Here is a 20,412-nt window from a genome sequence, read left to right as displayed (position 1 = left end):
GTAGAGTCTTTGGGTAGTGGCTTAGTACCTGGAAGCTCTGGTTGCTTGACATTGTTGTTCATATGGGGTCTCAAGCCCCTTCAAACTCTTCCAGTCCTTTCTCTGATTCCTTCAACGGGGGTCCCGTTCTCAGTTCAGTGGTTTGCTGCTGGCATTTGCCTTATGTATTTGCTGTATTCTGGGTGTGTCTCTCAGGAGAGATCTACATCCGGTTCCTGTTGGCCTGCACTTCTTTGCTTCATCCATTTATCTAGTTTGGTGGCTGTATATGTATGGGCCATATGTGGGGCAGGCTCTGAATGGGTGTTCCTTCTGCCTCTGTTCTAAAATCAAGGGCAAATTTAAGAATAACCTGTGACTCAGTAAATCTTCCCCCTAGCTTTCAGATATCTCTGTGGAAAACCGCCAGGCAATTTGAGGATCAGAAGAAAGATGCCTTCAGTTGTGTCTTGTGGAAATATGCTCATAGGCAGTTCTGAGTCCTATCACATCTAAAGTGCTAGATGAATCCTCACTCACCAGACACTCTCAGTAGTTCAGTAACCTCACTCTAACCTTTAAATATACTAAATTGTAAAATGAAGTTGTTCTCTTTTCCATGCAATAGAAAACCAAAGTTTGTGTGTAAGGTTTGTTATTGTTTCACCTTTTAGGGGATTTCAACACAGAAATTGCCCCTTCAAGCTCTTCCAGTCCTTTCTAAGATTCCTTCAACAGGGGTCCCGTTCACAGTTCACCGTTTTGCTGCTGATATTCGCCTATGTATTTGCTGTATCCTGGCTGTGTCTCTCTGGAGAGATCTACATCCGGTTGCCGTTGGCCTGCACTTCTTTGCTTCATCCATCTTAACTAATTGGGTGGTTGTATATGTATGGGCAACATATGGGGCAGGCTCTGAATAGGTGTTCCTTCTGCATCTCTTCCAAACTTTGCCTCCCTATTCCCTGTCAAGGGTATTCTTGTTCCCCTTTTAAAGAAGGAGTGAAACATTTGCATTTTTGTATTTCTTCTTGAGTTTCATGTGTTCTGTGCATCTAGGGAAATTCTAGCATTTGGGCTAATAGCCATTTATCAATGAGTGCATACTATGTGTGTTTTTCTGTGATTGGGTTACCTCACTTAGGATGATATTTTCCAGTTCAATCCATTTGCCTATGAATTTCATAAAGTCATTGTTTTTGATAGATGAGTAATATTCTACTGTGTAGAAGTACCATATTTTCTGTATCCATTGCTCTGTTGAAGGGCATCTGGGTTCTTTCCAACTTGTGGCTATTATAAATAAGGCTGCTATGAACATACTGGAGAATGTGTCTTTGTTATATGTTGGGGCATCTATTGAGTATATGTCCAAGAGAGGTATAGCTGGGTCCTCAGGTAGTTTAAGGTCCAATAACCTCCATACTGATTTCCAGAATGGTTTTACCAGTCTGCAATCCCACCAACAATGGAGGCATGTTCCTCTTTCTCCACATCCTTGTCAGCATTTGCTGTCACCTGAGTTTTTGATCTTAGCCATTCTCACTGGTGTGAGGTGAAATCTCAGGGTTGTTTTGATTTGCATTTCATTATGACTAAAGATGTTGACCATTTCGTTAGGTGTTTCTCAGCCATTTGGCATTCCTCAGCTGTGAAATCTTTGTTTAGCTCTGAACCCCATTTTTAATAGGGTTATTTGTCTCCCTGCGGTCTAACTTCTTTAGTTCTTTGTATATTTTGGATATAAGCCCTCTATCTATTGTAGGATTGGTAAAGATCTTTTCCCAATCTGTTGGTTGCCGATTTGTCCTAACCACAGTGTCCTTTGCCTTACAGAAGCTTTGTAGTTTTATGAGATCCCATTTGTCGATTCTTGATCTTAGAGCATAAGCCATTGGTGTTTTGTTTAGGAAATTTTTTCCAGTGCCCATGTGTTCCAGATGCTTCCCTAGTTTTTCTTCTATTAGTTTGAGTGTGTCTGGTTTGATGTGGAGGTCCTTGATCCACTTGGACTTAAGCTTTGTACAGGGTGATAAGCATGGATCGATCTGCATTCTTCTACATGTTGACCTCCAGTTGAACCAGCACCATTTGCTGAAAATGCTATCTTTTTTCCATTGTATGGATTTGGCTCCTTTGTAAAAAATCAAGTGACTATAGGTGTGTGGGTTCATTGCATATATCAGCAGCTTGACAGCACACCTAAAAGCTCTAGAACAGAAAGAAGCAAATACACCCAGGAGGAGTAGAAGGCAGGAAATAATCAAACTCAAAGCTGAAATCAACCAAGTAGAAACAAAAAGGATCATAGAAAGAATCAAGAGAACCAAAAGTTGGTTCTTTGTGAAAGTCAACAATATAGATAAACCCTTAGTCAGACTAATGAGAGGACATAGAGACTGTATCCAATTAAGAAAATCAGAAATGAAAAGGGAGACTTAACTACAGAATCAGAGGAAATTCAAAAAATCATCAGATCCTACTACAGAAGCCTATATTCAACAAAAATTGAAAATCTGCAGGAAATGGACAATTTCTAGACAGATACCAGGTACCAAAGTTAAATCAGGAACAGATAAAATATTTAAACAACCCCATAACTCCTAAAGAAATAGAAGCAGTCATTAAAAGGTCTCCCAATCAAAAAGAGCCCAGGTCCAGACGAGTTCAGTGCAGAATTCTATCAGACCTTCATAGAAGACATCATACCAATATTATCCAAACTATTCCACAAAATTGAAACAAATGGAGTACTACTGAATTCCTGCTATGAAGCCACAATTACTCTTATACCTAAACCACAGAAAGACCCAACAAAGAAAGAGAACTTCAGACCAATTTCCCTTATGAATATCGATGCAAATATACTCAATAGAATTCTGGCGAACCGAATCCAAGAGCACATCAAAACAATCATCCACCATGATCAAGTAGGCTTCATCCCAGGCATTCAGGGATTGTTTAATATAGAGAAAACCATGAATGTAATCCATTATATAAACACACTGAAAGAACAAAACCACATGATCATTTCATTAGATGCTGAGAAATCATTTGACAAAATTCAACACCCCTTCATGATAAAAGTCCTGGAAAGAATAGGAGTTCAAGGCCCATACCTAAACATAGTAAAAGCCATATACAGCAAACCAGTAGCTAACATTAAACTAAATGGAGAGAAACGTGAAGCAATCCCACTAAAATCAGGGACTAGACGAGGCTGCCCATTTTCTCCCTACATATTCAATATAGTTCTTGAAATCTAGTCAGAGAAATCAGACAACAAATGGAGATCAAGGGGATACAGATTAGAAAAGAAGAAGTCAAAATATCACTATTTGCAAATGATATGATAGTATATTTAAGTGATCCCAAAAGTTCCACCAGACAACTACTAAAGCTGATAAACAACTTCAGCAAAGTGGCTGGGTATAAAATTAACTCAAATAAATCAGTAGCCCTCCTCTACACAAAAGAGGAACAAACTGAGAAAGAAATTAGGGAAACGACACCCTTCATAATAGACCCAAATAATATAAAGTACCTCGGTGTGACTTTAACCAAGCAAGTAAAAGATCTATACAATAAGAACTTCAAAACTCTGAAGAAAGAAACTGAAGAAGACCTCAGAAGATGGAAAGATCTCCCATGCTCATGAATTGGCAGGATTAATATAGTAAAAATGGCCATTTTACCAAAAGTGATCTACAGATTCAATGCAATCCCCATCAAAATACCAATCCATTTCTTCAAAGAGTTAGACAGAACAATTTGCAAATTCATCTGGAATAACAAAAAACCCAGGATAGCTAAAACTATTCTCAACAATAAAAGGACTTCTGGGGGAATCACTGTCCCTGAACTCAAGCAGTATTACAGAGCAATAGTGATAAAAAAACTGCATGGTATTGGTACAGAGACAGACAGATAGCCCAGTGGAATAGAATTGAAGACCCAGAAATGAACCCACACACCTTTGGTCACTTGATTTTTGACAAAGGTGCCAAAACCATCCAATGGAAAAAAGATAGCATTTTCAGCAAATGGTGCTGGTTCAACTGGAGGTCAGCATGTGGAAGAATGCAGATCGATCCATGGTTATCACCCTGTACAAAGCTTAAGTCCAAGTTGATCAAGGACTACATATAGTCAATCAGACATTATCAGGGGTTTATGTTGGCAGCTTAGGTTAATCTCCAAAAGTCTTTTTGTTTTTGATAAAAATCAAACCCAATACACTCAAACTAATAGAAGAAAAGGTCAGGAAGCATCTCGAACACATGTGCACTGGAGAAAATTTCCTGAATAAAACGCCATTGGCCTATGCTCTAAGATCAAGAATTGACAAATGGCATCTCATAAAACTGCAAAGCTTCTGTAAGGCAAAGGACACTGTTGTTAGTACAAAATGGCAACCAACAGATTGGGAAAAGATCTTTACCAATCCTACAACATATAGAGGGCTTATATCCAAAATATACAAAGAACTCAAGAAGTTAGACGGCAGGGAGGCAAATAACCGTATTAAAAATGGGGTTCACCCAGTGAACGTGATTGTTGGGGGGAGGGTGGTAATGGAGGGAGGATGGGGAGGGAAACACCCATATAGAAGGGGAGAGGGAGGGATTAGGGGGATGTTGGCCTAGAAACCAGGAAGGGGAATAACAATCGAAATGTAAATAGGAAATACTCAAGTTAATAAAGATAAAAAAAATAAATCTAGGTCTTGCTTTTCTGGGGTGTTTGGATATTCAGTGTTTGCTTTGGTGGGAGAATAGGGCTTGGATGATGCCATGTAGTCTTGGTTTCTGTTGCTTGGGTTTCTAAGCTTGCCTCTCACCATCAGGTTGTCTCTGGTGTTACCTTGTTCTGCTATTGCCGACAGTGGCTAAACCGTCCTATAGGCCTGTGTGTCAGGAGTGCTGTAGACCTGTTATCCTGTTTTCTTTCAGCTAGTTATGGGAACAGAGTGTTCTGCTTTTGCACGTGTAGTCTTTACTGTCTACTGGTCTTCATCTGTTCCTGTGGGCCTGTGTCCTGCGTCCACCATGCAGATTGCTTGGAGCAGAAATGTTAGTCTTACCTGTGCTCCCGTGGCTGAAGTTGCTCGTGGGGGCTGCTTTTGAGCTCTCTGTGAGGGCGGCAACCAGGAGGGCCTGCGCCACCTTTTTCTGGAGCCCCAGTGCACAAGGGCCCCAGGTGGCATTAGGTGTTTTCCTCTGGAGTCAGAAATGTTGGCAGAGTGTTGTCTCCTCTGGCTTCCCAGGAGTGTCTGCCCCTCTGAAGGTCTAGCTCTCCCTCCCACGGGATTTGGGTGCAGAGAACTGTTGACCAGTACTCTTCAGGTCCGGGCAGTGTCTGGATGGCTGGGGACCTGTGGCTTGAGTGCCCCTGTCTTCTGGTTCCCAGAGGTCCTACACAGTTTCCTCTTGGGTCAGGGATGTGGGCAGGGGTGGGCAGTATTGGTGGTCTCTCTGTCTTTGCAGTCTCAGGAGTGCCCACCTGTCTGGGCTGTGAGCTCTCTCTCCCAAGTGGTTTGGGAGCAATGAGCTGTGGGCCAGGATCAGGAAGGTTGGGGCCCCAGCTAAAAACTGGAAGTGTCTGGTCCTAGAGGAATTTTGCCTCTGTGCATCTTGAGTCCACCAGGCAGGTTGCTTGGAGCAGAAAAGTTAGTCTTACATGTGGTCCTGCAGCTCAAGTTGCTTGTGGGGGGCTGCTTTTGAGCTCTCAGTGAGGGCGTTAACCAGGCCTGCACCACCTTTTCCTGGAGCCCCCTGTGCACCGGGGTCATTTTCTCTTATTATTGTTGTTAGAGGTGGAATTATGTTTGTGTGTCCCTCTTCTTTTGGTTTCATTGCAAGGAGATTACATTTTTGCTTTTTGTACAGCATAGTTTCTCTCCTTGTGTTGGAGTTTTCCATCTATTATTCCTTCATAGGGCTGGATTTGTAGAAATATAACGTGTAAATTTGGCTTTGTCATGGAATATCTTGGTTTCTCCATCTATGTTGATTGAGAGTTTTGCAGGATACAGTAACCTGGGCTGGCATTTGTGTTCTCTTAGGGTCTGTATGACATCTGTCCAGGATCTTCTGGCTTTCATAGTCTCTGGTGAGAAGTCTGGTGTAATTCTGATAGGTCTGCCTTTATATGATATTGACCTTTTCGCCTTACTGCTTTTAATATTTTTCTTTGTTTTGTGCATTTGGTGTTTTCACTATTATGTGACAGGAGGAGTTTCTATTCTGGTCCAATCTATTTGAAGTTCTGTAGGCTTCTTGTTTGTTTTTGGGCATCTCATTCTTTAGGTTTGGGAAGTTTTCTTCTATGATTTTGTTAAAGATATTTACTGGTCCTTTGAGTTGGGAGTCTTCACTCTCTTCTATACCTATTATCCTTAGGTTTGATCTTCTCATTGAATCCTGGATTTCCTGTATGTTTTGGACCAGTAGCTTTTTCCATTTTATATTATCTTTGACACTTATGTCAAGGATTTTCATATCTCTTGTATTCTGTTGGTGATGCTTGTATGTACAACTCCTTGTCTCTTCCTTTGGTTTTCTATTTTCAGGGTTGTCTCCCTTTATGCTTTCTTTATTGTTTCTATTTCCATTTTTAATTCCTTCACCTGTTTGTGTTTTCCTGTAATTCTTTCAGGGATTTTTGTTTTTCTACTCTATAGGCTGCTCCTTGTTTATTTGTGTTTCCCTGCATTTCTCTAAGGGAGTTCTTTATGTCTTTCTTGAAGTCCTCCATCATCATGATCAAATGTGATTTAAAATCTAGATCTTTTTTTTTCTGGTGTGTTTAGATATTCATCGTTTGCTTTGGTGGGAGAATTGGGCTCCGATAATGCCATGTAGTCTTGGTTTATGTTGCTTGGATTCCTGTGCTTGCTTCTCGTCATCAGGTTGTCTCTGGTGTTACCTTGTTCTGCTATTTCTGACAGTGGTTAGATCTTCCTACAGGCCTGTGTGTCAGGAATGCTGTAGACCTGTTTTCCTGTTTTCTTTCAGCCAGTTATGGGAACAGAGTGTTCTGCTTTCGGCCGTGTAGTCTTTCCTGTCTACTGGTCTTCAGCTGTTCCTGTGGGCGTGTGTCCTGAGTCCATTAGGCAGGTCACTTGGAGCAGAAAAGTTGGTCTTACCTCTGGTCTGGGACCTGAAGTCGCTCCTTGGAGCTGAGTTTCAGCTCTCCGTGAGGGCTGCAATCAGTAGGGCTTGCTCAGCCTTCTCTCGGGCCCAGATGGCACTAGACCTTTTCCTCTAGAGTCAGAAATGTGGGCAGAGAGTAGTCTCCTCTGATTTCCCAGGTGTGTCTGCCCCTCTGAAGGTCTAGCTCTCCCTTCCATGGGATTTGAATACAGGGAGCTGTTTGACCGGGTCCCTTCAGATCTGGGCGCAGTCTGGAACATAGCGCTCCTGCAGCTTGAGTGACCATATCTTCCTGTTCCCAGAGGCCCTGTACAGTTTCTTCTTGGGCCAGAGATGTGGGCAAGGGTGGGCAGTACTGGAGGTCTCTCCTGCCCTGCAGTCTCAGGAGTGCCCACCTGTTTGGTTGATGAGCTCTCTCTCCCCCACGGTTTGGGAACAGGGAGCTGTGGGCCAGGATCAGCGAGGTTCGGGCCCCAGCTAGAAACCAGAAGTGTCTGGTCCCAGAAGAATTTTGCCTTTGTGTGTCCTGAATCCAGCAGGCAGGTCACTTGGAGCAGAAAAGTTGGTCTTACCTCTAGTCTCGGGCCTGAAGTCGCTCCTTGGAGCTGGGTTTCAGCTCTCCATAAGGGCAGCAACCAAAAGGGCCTGCCCCGCCTTCTCTCAGGACCCTGTGCACAGGGGGCCCAGACGGTGCTAGGCGTTTTCCTCTAGAGTCAGAAATGTGGGCAAAGAGTAGTTTCCTTTGCCTTCCCAGGCGTGTCTGTTCCTCTGAAGGTGTAGCTTTCCCTCCCATGGGATTTGGGTGCAGGGAGCTGTTTGACCGAGCACTCCTGCAGCTTGAGTGCCCCTATCTTCCTTTTCCCAGAGGCCCTATACAGTTTCCTCTTGGGCCAGGGATGTGGGCAAGGGTGGGCAGTACTGGAGGTCTCTCCTGCCCTGCAGTCTCAGGAGTGCCCACCTGTCTGGGTGATGAGCTGTCTCTCCCCCAGGGTTTGGGAGGAGGGAACCGTGGGCCGGGATCTCTTCACCTATTCTTAACATTAATAATTCAACACACACACACACACACACACACACACACACACACACACACACACACACACATGCCCCTAGTGAGTCCATATACTGCTGGTAGCCTGGATGTATGTTTTATGCTTGATCACTTGGGATTAGATAACTTATCAGAGAGAGGCTTATTCTTAGAGTAGATTGAATTTTCAGCAAGTATTAATTACCTGTTGTTCTTCATTGAGAGGGTTAGTGATTATGAAAATTTCTCCATATACATTGAAATGTCAACTGGTATTGTAGTAAACTCACATAGACAATCATAGTTTTGAAATTTCATGGGCTCTGCTTGCCTGTCATATATAGAAAGCTTTTCTCATAGTAGGCATCCTAGTTTTTGCCCTTAAATAATTTCTGCTCCTTCTCAAATGATGATTCCCCAAGCCTTAGGTTTGTTTAGTGACTACTACTTACATAAGACTTAATATCTTATAATATTAGACATTAAATTTATTTGGTCCTAAACAGCTAAATTTAAAATATTTAAATGAAAGTACAAGTTGTAGAAATTTATTGTTAAGAAATATACTGTTTCTATTAATAAATATATTATGTAATATTTACATTAGGTTTAAAATATCTAGATGTTTGAGCACTTTGAAGAAATGTCTTGCTATGGTCCCTTGCCATGTGACTTTTAGAATAAGCTTGCTCATGCATGAAAAATTCATTTCTGGATTCAATTTTGAGAAAATTGATACAGCACCATTAATTTTTTCTATTAATAACTACGATATGTCTGTGATTTAGTTAGACCCTTAGTCTCTTGTGGCACTGTTCTGTTTTATGCAGCAGCTTCAGTAGATGGATAGCTAATAGATGTTTTCAAATTGTAGTAATTGTATTCATGTTATCTATTTTTCTTGGGTATAGTTTATGGTTTTCACTAATTCTATTCATTTTATCTTGCCAAATTAATTGACGTGAATGTTCATAATATTCTCCAATTATTTTTGAAATTTATGTAAAAGCACATAATGATACAATTCCCATCATTGCCGATAATGTTAATTTGATCTTTCTCTACCTTTTCCCTACCTTTCTCTGCTATGTCTGCTTAAAAGATGATTAATTTAGGTGTCTTTCATAGGATTGAGATGGAAAGTTAATTCTGCTTTGTGTTATTTTTAAATGACATGACTCCCACTCCCAATTCTACCCCCCCTTTTTTTTTATTTCTGCTTTTTCCTAATGTCTTAATGAGATCTCAGGCAACTGATGTGAGCCCATGTTCCTTGTCCATTTGAATGTTGAGTGCAGCCAGATTTTAGTTATCATCCCACATAGTTGTGTGTGTAATTTATCTATTGGTACTCGAATACAATGGGTGAACATTATCAATTTATTGTTGGGGAAATAATTCAGTGCCACAAATGTATGTGTTTTCATTCACCTCTGCCACAATCCCTTGAATAATAAAGCAGCTCTCCATGAAAACTTTTTGCTAGTGCTTGGGCTTGGAAAATTGCAGAATAAAAATACTGAGTTTGATTTTCCTTTGAAATTATTTTAGATTGGTTTGCCACACTTTTTTTGTACAACTTGAGTGTTCAGAATATCAATAAAACTCTCCAGGGGGATGTCTTTCTAAAGGATTGTGGTGATTAAATGAATCTTTACTGTCTACGCCTTTGAATATCTTGAATTGTTGGTGTTCTGGGTACCTTTTACCGTAATTTTTGGGGTAGTTTTTCTTCTCATGTTCTTCATCAGAGAATCTTGTAATGTGCTAGACTGTGCTGATAGAGGATGGCAATTGAGAAATGCAGAGTTCTGCTCCATATTTTTTTTGCTCTTGCTTTTCTATGCCACATGTTCAGTGACTTCCGTCTTTTTGAACAAAGTAATTTTTGTTGCTTAAATTCAACAAAATACCCATTGTTTCTTCTTTAGTTCACAATTTGCAATTTTCTGGATAACTCTCCTAAGCCACCTCAATAATGAACATCATTAATCTCTTGCTACTCTGGCACTGGTAATTTTCAACTAAATATGTTCTTATCATTTCAGTCTGCTACACTATTTTATTTTTGTTTCTTTATAATTTTATTATATTCTTTTACAGCTACAAAATCTCATTACTTTTTCTAATCTTTATTAACCTTTGAACAACCATTCTATTTTAGGCATGCAGCTGAAATTATTGGCACTGGAGTCTGTAGTAACTTTGGATATATTTTCTAAGATCGTCATTCGACTCCAGGAACCCTAGTGAGATGAAATGAGATCTAGGTTCCTAAGAGATCCAATTATTCTTAAGCAGAAAGAAAAAAAATGAAAGAATCAATGAATAAAAAAAGAAAGAGAGAAAGAAAGGAAGAGGGAAAGAAAAAAAGAAAGAAAGAAAGAAAGAAAAAAGAAAGAAAAAGAAAGAAAGAGAGAAAGAAAATATTGTCTAGAGTTCTGACGATCTATAAGATTATATATTCATTTGGACAAAAATGTTAAACATATTTAAGAACATATTATAAATCCTTTCAATTTTACTTTGTTAGAAAAAAAACTTTCTCAGAGGACTATGATGATGTATCTTTAAAACGAAAGGTTTGTTGTTTTTTTTTTTTTTTTTTTTTTTTTTTTTTTTTTGGCCTAGTAATGGGAAAGATTTTGATTATTTCATGCACAAATGACTAATGACTACTTCTGCATCTTTAATATTGTAGATCCCTAGGCTGCCATGCCTATACTCACCTCTTTTCTTACTTTTTACCCTTTTAGAGACTTGTTCAGCATTAGATATAGAAATTGAAAATGGTTTTTTTTCTGAATCTGATTATACATATGCTCTAAATAGAAAAACACGGTATAGATGTAAACAGGGATATGTAACAAATACCGGAGAAATATCAGGAACAATTACTTGTCTTCAAGATGGATGGTCACCTCGACCCTCATGCATTAGTGAGTATTTTATTATATTGTTGAAATTATACTAATGATGCATAGGAGTTTAGTGTTATTCTTTTTGTATATGACTGATATTCTTTCATTTGTAAACAGCTTTCAAACTTCAAGAAAAAAATACATAGCACGTTTTTTTTTATTTAGACATTCCTGCACTGTAAAATATCAGTTCATTTGCCTTTTTCTAGGCTCTAAAATAGCCTAGTTTTAAATCTAGTGAAGAAGTCTTTGACCAGATGCAAATTCCTGAATATATGATAACCTTATAATATGTACGTGACACTATGAGTTACGATCTATTTCAGAACATCTCCCTCTTAGAAGATCTTTTTAAATATTTTGATATTGGAAAGAAAGAAATGCTTCCAGGCACCAGGAAATTTTGGTATATGGAAACATTTCTTTGTTTTAGGACATACAGTTAATGAAGATTTTCTAGGATTAACAATTAGCTCATCTAGTCTTATTTATAAGAAAAATACTCAGTGCTATTTTTCAAGAAGTATTCAATTTATACCTTATCGTTTAAGGTATGATTTAAAGTATTCACTAAGTTCATAATACCTAATATTTTTCATCTACTGTGATTTTACAGGATTTAATTAAAGAAAAGGCAATTAAAATTATTCCCATATAAAATTCATTTATATTAAATTATAATTGGTAAGGATTTATTGAATTTTTTTTACTGTGAAAGAGAAAACCCTTGATATAATATCTGCTTTAAATTCAACTCATCTACTTTCCTATATTTTATGAGTCATTTGATGTACTAATTATAGGACCTTAATTCACAAAATGCTATCATACTTTCCTAAAATTATGTATTTGCACTTGTCTATTTTTTGGAGTATGTGATAAGTATAAGAAAAATTGAGCTGAGAAACTATTTCTAAAATAAAATTTTATAAAAGCTTAAGAAAGGAGATGAATGTTATATAGAGTATATCTCAATTTTAATAACTTTCAAGAAAATAAATTATTACTGGTCTCCTTAGCTTCCTTCAATACAGTATTTAATTTACTATCATATATTAATTTATAAAGACTTTTTTCTCATGAGAATTATTCCTATTTGCTATTGACACATTAGAAATGACATTGTCTCTCTTATTTTGCATTAGAGTATTGTGATATGCCTGTATTTGAGAATGCTATGACTAAGAATAATAACACATGGTTTAAACTCAATGACAAATTAGACTATGAATGTCACATTGGATATGAAAATGAACATAAACATACCAAAGGCTCTATAACGTGTACTTATTATGGATGGTCTAGTACACCCTCCTGTTATGGTAAGTACTATTTTCTCTGGAATATTTTCAGATAAAAATGAATGTTTGTGTTATTAATAACTGAATGTTCTAGAATCTTCCTTATGAGTTAATATAGCCTAAGAAAAAGGACTGTTTTGAAAGCTATCAATAATAATATTTACATTTATTATATCATTACGTTCATTTATTTATCCTGTGTGTATACATGCACACATATGTGTGTTTCTGGAGGTGTGTATACTGCATTATACATGTAGGTGTCAGAGAACTTGTGAGAGTCAGTTACCTCTTTCATCATATGGGTCTGAGGGATTGAAGAGGACTCCAGGCCTAAAGGCAAGCACTCTTACTGACTGAGCCATCTTTCTGGCCTGATAATCTGTTTTTAAAAAATTCTATATTCATCAGTTGTATATGGCACTGGATTATGATTCTAGCAATTAGGACCCTGAATCAAGAGATTTTAAGTTTGAAGGTATATTGGACTACATACTAAGTTCTGTTTCCAAAAGCAAACAAACCAAAAATTTCATTAAATTAATGATTCCTTTGTGTGGCCTGTGTGTATCATGTATCTCTGATTTGAGGACAATTCTTTTGTTATTCAAGCTCTTATGTAGACTAGGTCTCCATTATCAAATTTATGACCTGAAGCATGAAACTAGGTAATGAAAACTTGAGGCCTGGAGAGATGGCTCAGCAGGTAAGAGCATGGGCTGCTCTTCCAGAGATCCTGAGTTCAATTCCCAGCAACCACATCATGGCTCACAATGAAGGAGGTAGGAGTATGACATTCTTGAAATCTAGGCCAGTCTGGGCTATGTAGGAATTGTAAGTGGTAAGTGCAGGAATTGTAGGAATACAGCTCTGAAGGGAAAAGCTTCCCCAATGGAGATGCTGCAGCTCTGAGTGTCCCAGTGCAAGTATGACAGCTCTGAAGGGAAAGGTATCCTGGCAGTAGGGAGCTAAGGAAAACCACAAAGTTACACTGCACAAAAAAACCTGGCACAAGAACTTTACTGGGAAAAACACAAGAAAGCTGTTTCTGCTCCAGATTAAAGCAGCAAAGGACAAGCTCAGTGATTGGTGAGATTTTGAGTTTATCTTGGGCCTCCACCCCATCCCTACCCTCCAGAAAGGAACTTAGCCATTAGCACCTCAAGGGACTAGACAGCCATTATAGTAGTCTGGAGGTGGGCTTTGGTCACTTGAATGACTTCAAGGGACTTACATTAAAATGGTGGCTGCCTCTGTTTGGCCAACATACAGTAGGAAACTGAGCAGGAGACAGATAAATATAAGTTTTGGGTTTTTTTTCCGGGGGTGGGAGGTAGGGTGGGTTTTGGATGATAAACATTTCCAAGGTGGGGAATGGTGAGATTTTCAAGATAAACCCAGGGACTGGTGGGTTGTCCCGCGCGCGACTTTCTGCCGGCAAGAAGCACGCGGACACATAGAAATCCTTGCTATGACCAAACTGTATTTTAATCTTAAAGAGAAGCCCCTGCCACGCCAACATGGTGCGCTTATAAACCCCCTAGTGTGGCGCATCCACACCTGATTGGTTGCTTACCCAATGATCTCATAAGGCACGCCCCGGAGTGGGCAAAGACCTGGCACGAAGGCACTCTTGCACATGCGCACAGTTAACTTCCTGAAAGGGGATCGGGACACCGTGGCGAAGGCTGGCGCCATCTTGTAATGGCAGAAGCTATCCTGGCCTTCCACGTGGGGCGCAGTGGAAGCCAGCGCCATCTAGCGGTGGCGAATGTTATTGCGGCCCTCTACAGTGGGTATTCACACTCAGGGCTTGGTGGGGTTTCTGATTTAGGGATTGGTAGGTTTGGGTAGGTTTTAAGCCATGAAATGGGCTCAGATCTTTTACCCTAAATGAAGACATCTCACAAACAGACAAACTGCAACAAATGATGTATGTAGTAAGAAAAAATTGAACTAAAACGGTGATTACTAGTTTCTCTATAATCTCTGATTGTAAGCAGTTCAACATTATGAAATCAGGACTTTCTATAATACAATACTAAAGTAGAATGTAAGGGGAGGGATATTAGTTTCACAATACAATACTTTGCCTAAGGATCAGTACTAACACTACAAGTATAAAATAAAATATAATATAAAATTATTTATATACAATTCTGATGTGTGAGAAATTTTTTTCTGTGAAGTCAATATACAAACATCTACTCACCCCAAGAAAGAGCCCATGACAGACTGATGTACAGATACCACTAAGTTTCAACTTCATGAACTGGGAGTCGTTGTGTCCAGTTGCAAAATCCCCAAAGGACTACCAGGAACTGCAACTTCCATGCATGCACAGGAGAGTCTTTATTCAAGCTTGGGCTACATACCTTCCTGATGGGATAGGAAGGAGAGTGATACTTGAGTCTAGGGGCTTAGGGTTTATATAGGGAAAAATCTCAAGCTGGAGCCTTCAAGCCTTGGTGTTACATGGTTGGGTAAAGGAGTAAAGGAATGTTAACCTTCAAACTGATATCATCAGGGGGAGACCACACATTTAAAAAGGGGCATCTTGTCCTTGGAATGATTTATGTTTTTTTTTTTTAACTTATCTTGTTATTGTGACCAGTTTTCCTGTTGTTGCAAGCTGGCCACTGCTGTTATATCTATTTTCAACTGCTGGGAAGGGTTGGTGGTCGCTTGTCCAGAGCCCAAGATGGGGGCCATATCACTTCGAGGACAGCAGTTTTCTCCAAGGACAACATCTTAAAATTGAATTTAGAGGAAAAGATGGAATCCCTCCTGCTGCCTTTTGCCTCTTCAGAGTTTTATTAAGGTGGCTTTCAGAAATATGAATGAGGGTGTTCTCATAGGAGAAGAAATGGCTCAAAGACAGCTACATCATCAAAGCCCACCCAGTATGGCTGACAGCTCACAAAACACAGTGGATCATATTACATAATGTGTAGGCAGCACAATAGATTGAGGAGTGTCTTCTCAAGTGAGTCAGCTGATGAAGCACCTACCACTGGGTAGGATCCTTCTTCTGGGAAGTTAATGATCTCATTCTTTGTTCCATCTAGGGAACTCTGAGCTCCTTCCTTGCAGCTTTGCTTGTCTGAGTGATTCTCAGCAATCCAGCTAGCTTGTTTACTCTGGAAGTAAGGGGCCTGCTAAATCTACTTAGTTTCAGGGACTCCCTGAAGCTATTTTGTGTTGTTTACTTCCCTCCTTAAGGAGCTTCCCTGCAGAATGGAGTATTTCAGTCTCAAGGAAACTGTTGCCCAACAAATTCCCATGGACTTTCAATGTCTCCAGGTCTGACAGGTGATTGTGAATCAGAGGAGAATTGCACCAATTATTTTTTCACTTTAAGACAGAGTATTATGGTATGTTTGCTAAATAATTTGTATAAAATAAGCAAAGAGAATACACAAACAGGTGCAAACCAAAAAATAGTTATAGATGATTATATTGTGCCATTCAAATCCACTTGGAAAGAGCGCACACGTAGATTCAATTCAAGTTTAGGTTAAATGAATTTATTCTTACTGCTATCAACACAGAAGGGGGAGAAAGGGAGGGTTTATAAAGTTGGATTCCTAAAGTTGCGTATTACAATTAGCCATGAAATCTGCAGCTGGACCAAAAAGTGTTTTTGCGCCCCTCAGTTGTTCTTTACCTTTGTATGCCAATAAAAAGACCACTTCATCCCTGTCCCACAAAAGCAAAAAACAAACTGTCAAACATCTTTCAACAGGAACTCTAGTAACCTACCTAAACTTTTCTGTTTTCTTTACTTTTGTTTACTTTTCTTTTTACCTACTCTCTCTTACAATAAATATATCCTGATCGTAGCCTCCCTTTCCCCAACTCCTCCCTGTTCCCACTTTCCCTTCTCTACCAGACCTACTGCTCCTCGCTTCCTCTTCAGAAAAGAGCAGGCTTTTCATGAATGACAACCAAATATGACATAACAAGATATAATAAGCCTAGGCACAAGCCCTTATTTCAAGGCTGGATGAAACAACCAAGTAGGATTATGGTCTCAAGAGCAGGCAAAAGAATTAGAGACACCCATGACTCCCATTGTTAGGAGTCCCACAAAATTCCCAAGCTAAAGAACACTATGCACAGGACCTAGCACAGACCCATGCAGGCTCTTTGATTTCAGCTCCTGCCTCTGTAGCCTCTATGAGTCCTACTTAGTTGTTTCTGTGGCCCACATTTTTCTGCTGTTACCATTCCACACACAAAATTCACTCTATTGCCCCTTCCCAGGGTGATTTCCTTCTTACTTCTCCCCACTTCTTACTTAGCCTCCCTTTGTCTGTGTGCTGTCACATGATTAGCCTTTACTTAGTCTCTAATAACTACTTATGAGTACATAATTATTTTTGTCTTTCCCAGTCTGGTTGCCTCACTCAGGATATGTTTTTCTAGTTCCATCATTTGCCTGAAAATTTCATGATGACATTTCTCTAACATCTTTCATAATATACCACTGTATAAATATACCACATTTTTATGCACTCTTCAGTTGAGGGGGCATCTAAGTTTCTAAGCTATCCAGTCTCTGTTTGCTGGCCCTCAAGTTAGTGCCTGGCATGGCTCTTTCTCACTGCATTGGGATGAAGCTGTACCAATCATTGATTGGCCACTCCTGCAAGTTCTGTAGCCGCAGCTTGCAGGACAAATAGTCGGCTGAAGATTTTGTGGCAGGGTTGGTGCCCCAATTCCTCAACTGGAAATCTTGGTTAGAAAAGTTGGCTGGTTCAGGTTCCTTAAACCCCACTACTAGGAGCCTTTACAAGGCTCACACTCAAAGATTCCTTGGAATTTCCCTTGCACTAAGGTTTGGTCTTGTCCCTGAAATACCCCAAATTCTAATCATCTCTTTCAATACTTTCTCACTCCACCACACCTGATTTCTCCTCTTACCATCCCTTCAGTTTTGAATATAGCAGTTGTCTTTTATGAATGACTCTAATTAAAAATTATGACTTTTACTTGGAAAGAAAGGAGATTTTTAAGGCAGAAATGTGTTATTTATCTATTTACATATTTTTGGTAACACTCAACAATGACAAAAATTGAAGAAAAAAGTTTTCATACAGGAGAATGTCATACATTCTTAATTTGAGTCAGACTAATTCACAATTAATTAATTAAAACTGGAATTATAAAAATAGTTCAATGTAAAGGTTTTGCACAAGTTTCTTATATTCTTCTTAATCATAAAATATACTAGCTATATTTTTCTAACTTCAATACATTAGAAATTATTTTATACATTTTAGTTTCTCATATTAAACTGAAATGATTTCAATATATGACATAGATATAGTATGACACTAATTTCAAATCTGAAGGAAAGAATTTTGTGTTGTAGAATAGGGAAGATATTACTTTAACATTAATATTTATCTACAGCAGCTCAGATCCACTGGAAGAAAGTTGGTTTTACTAAATCAGTTTTGTGATTAATACATTATACGTTGTTATGTTTCTCAGAGACGTCCATATTGACTCAGAGGCTATATTAAAGCTAGCATGCAATGTTTTTCATAAGGAAGAGGGTTACTGAAGCTTCCCTGTGAATGTACATGAGAAAGATAAAAATACTTATCAATGATTAATGGTATATTCTAATTATCTTTTCAAGAAAGAGAATGCAGCATTCCCCTGTTACACCAAGACTTAGTCGTTTCTCCCAGAGAAGTAAAATACAAAGTTGGAGATTCGTTGAGTTTCTCTTGCCGTTCAGGACACAGAGTTGGAGCAGATTTAGTGCAATGCTACCACTTTGGATGGTCCCCTCATTTCCCAACATGTGAAGGTCAGTATCTGTTTTATATTTGATGAACTAAGATCAGAAGTTTATTTTTTTCCTCTTTTAATATTCCCCAGTTATCAAGTATGTCTATAATATAAAAATCTTCCGAGAAATGAACATTCATTCAGATACACAGCCACATGTTTTTGAGGTTAATTTGAAGCTAACTTTCTTCTTTAAATGTGTTATCCATGTGTTTACACATGCAGACATGATGGCTGAGACTGATGGGATTTCTTTCATTTTGCCTATATTACCATTAGTGCTGGTGTTTTTATAGCATAGGCCTTCCCGCATATTGTATAGAGTATGTCCAAACATGTAAAAGCAGGTTGTAATTAATTCAAAACCAGGTTCAATATCTATTTAAAATAGATACGAGGTACAATGTTGATTTTTTTTTACAATGTGGTAAATGTATGATAAAATAGTACCAGTCAATGTGAAAATCATTATAATCAACACAACAATTACTGAGTGATTGCATGTATCTTCAGGCTGTCAGGTTTACCAAAAATTCTTCCACCTCCAATATATTTGCAATGCTATTGCAACAGTTGTATTAAAGTTGTGAAATGTAAATCTAGTGTAAATACTATTTAGAAAAGTGTAAAAGAAAGTGATATAGTGTATACATTTAAATTTTCTCCATTTACTAAAATTTTAGACTGTAAGATGGACATTTTCTTTTATATTTATACAGTATTTCTGTAACAGGCCAAGTAAAATCATGTGACCAACCTCTTGAAATCCCGAATGGGGAAATAAAGGGAACAAAAAAAGTTGAATACAGCCATGGTGACGTGGTGGAATATGATTGCAAACCTAGATTTCTACTGAAGGGACCCAATAAAATCCAGTGTGTTGATGGGAAGTGGACAACCTTGCCGATATGCGTTGGTAATTAAAATAATTAACACTTAAAAATTGTTTTGCATCTCATGTGACGTTTTAATTATAAGTAACTTAAGTGAAATACCTACAGAGTATGAGAGAACATGTGGAGACCTTCCTGAACTTGAGCATGGCTCTGTCCAGTTATCTGTCCCTCCCTACCATCATGGAGATTCAGTGGAGTTCACTTGTACAGAAACCTTCACAATGATTGGACATGCAGTAGTTTCCTGCATTAGTGGAAGGTGGACCGAGCTTCCTCAATGTGTTGGTAAGTATGTGTGCATAAAATGGATACTTCATAAAGTTTAATATTTGTATTGCAGAAATATTTGCTACTGTGTACTTCTGAAGTAAGTAGTCATTTTGGAAGTATCTAGTCTTAAATAATACGAATCCAAACTTTCATTGTTTATAATTTGATGGATGTCTACAGGTGAACAGAAATTCTTAACATACAATATATAAAAGTTTGTTCGTTATCACAAGATAAATCTAGTTGTTAATTATAAATTGTCATGTGACTGAAATGTGAATATTAACACCCAAGTAGGTTTGACTATGGTACAGAAAAGATCATTGTTTTTATTGTATGAGACTCTCCTCTCAGGACTTGGAAAGGTAAGAATTAAAATCTGCTAATCACCCATTTCCTATTCTCATTATAGACTTACCCTGAAGCATGTCTGTAATGTTTGTGTTTATTCTACAGACTGCATTCTAAAGTCAATGCACCAAAGTTGGAACTCTCCACCCTGCCATCAGCTGTAGAACTCAGGGATTAGATGGGAAACATAATCCCATATATGACTTCACTTCGCACTGATTCCCCATGTTCCTTTGCTGATTCAATCTTAATGAGTTACTGGAAGCATCTTGGTGTCTACATTTTCTTTTCTCTGAAATGGAAGTTTTTCATAGATTGATCTTGGTCATCCAGGCTTCACTATTTCTTGGAGTTTTGGATATTCTTTAATGCCAGGGAAACATGGAGCTCCTTTGGAAAGGGCACCTATTCTTGTGCTACTTAATGATATGCTCTCTTTGCCTAGACACCCAAACTTCATAACAGTTTGCCATGTAAATGAATACCTTTACTATATATTAATCATAACAATTTTTGCTCAGCAAGCAGATTTTGCCAAACCCATCTTCATCATTGCTTTAAAACTGTTTAACACTTTCATAAGAAGAAAGATCAGATATAATATATATAAAAACTGAATCCTTCATTTTATATTAGTTTATGCTTATTTTTATGTACTCTATTGTACTCTATTATTTGTTCATATATCAGAGGTTTAGTTTGGTT

General features: G+C 38.5%; 1 protein-coding gene across 1 annotated transcript in view; it reads left to right on the top strand.

Annotated features, from left to right (window-relative positions):
• The window catches only part of Cfh (complement factor H), a 99,009-nt gene that overhangs the window by 52,509 nt on the left and 26,088 nt on the right, over positions 1-20,412 (top strand). Inside the window, 5 exon segments of the mRNA XM_032915223.1 lie at positions 10,920-11,102; positions 12,230-12,406; positions 18,036-18,209; positions 18,924-19,106; positions 19,192-19,371. Of these exon segments, the coding sequence (XP_032771114.1) occupies positions 10,920-11,102; positions 12,230-12,406; positions 18,036-18,209; positions 18,924-19,106; positions 19,192-19,371 (897 nt within the window).

Source organism: Rattus rattus, chromosome 10 (assembly GCF_011064425.1).
Source record: "Rattus rattus isolate New Zealand chromosome 10, Rrattus_CSIRO_v1, whole genome shotgun sequence".
NCBI classification, from domain to species: domain Eukaryota; kingdom Metazoa; phylum Chordata; class Mammalia; order Rodentia; family Muridae; genus Rattus; species Rattus rattus.
Note: the sequence above shows the minus strand (reverse complement) of the source record. Positions and strands in the feature narration are given on the sequence as shown.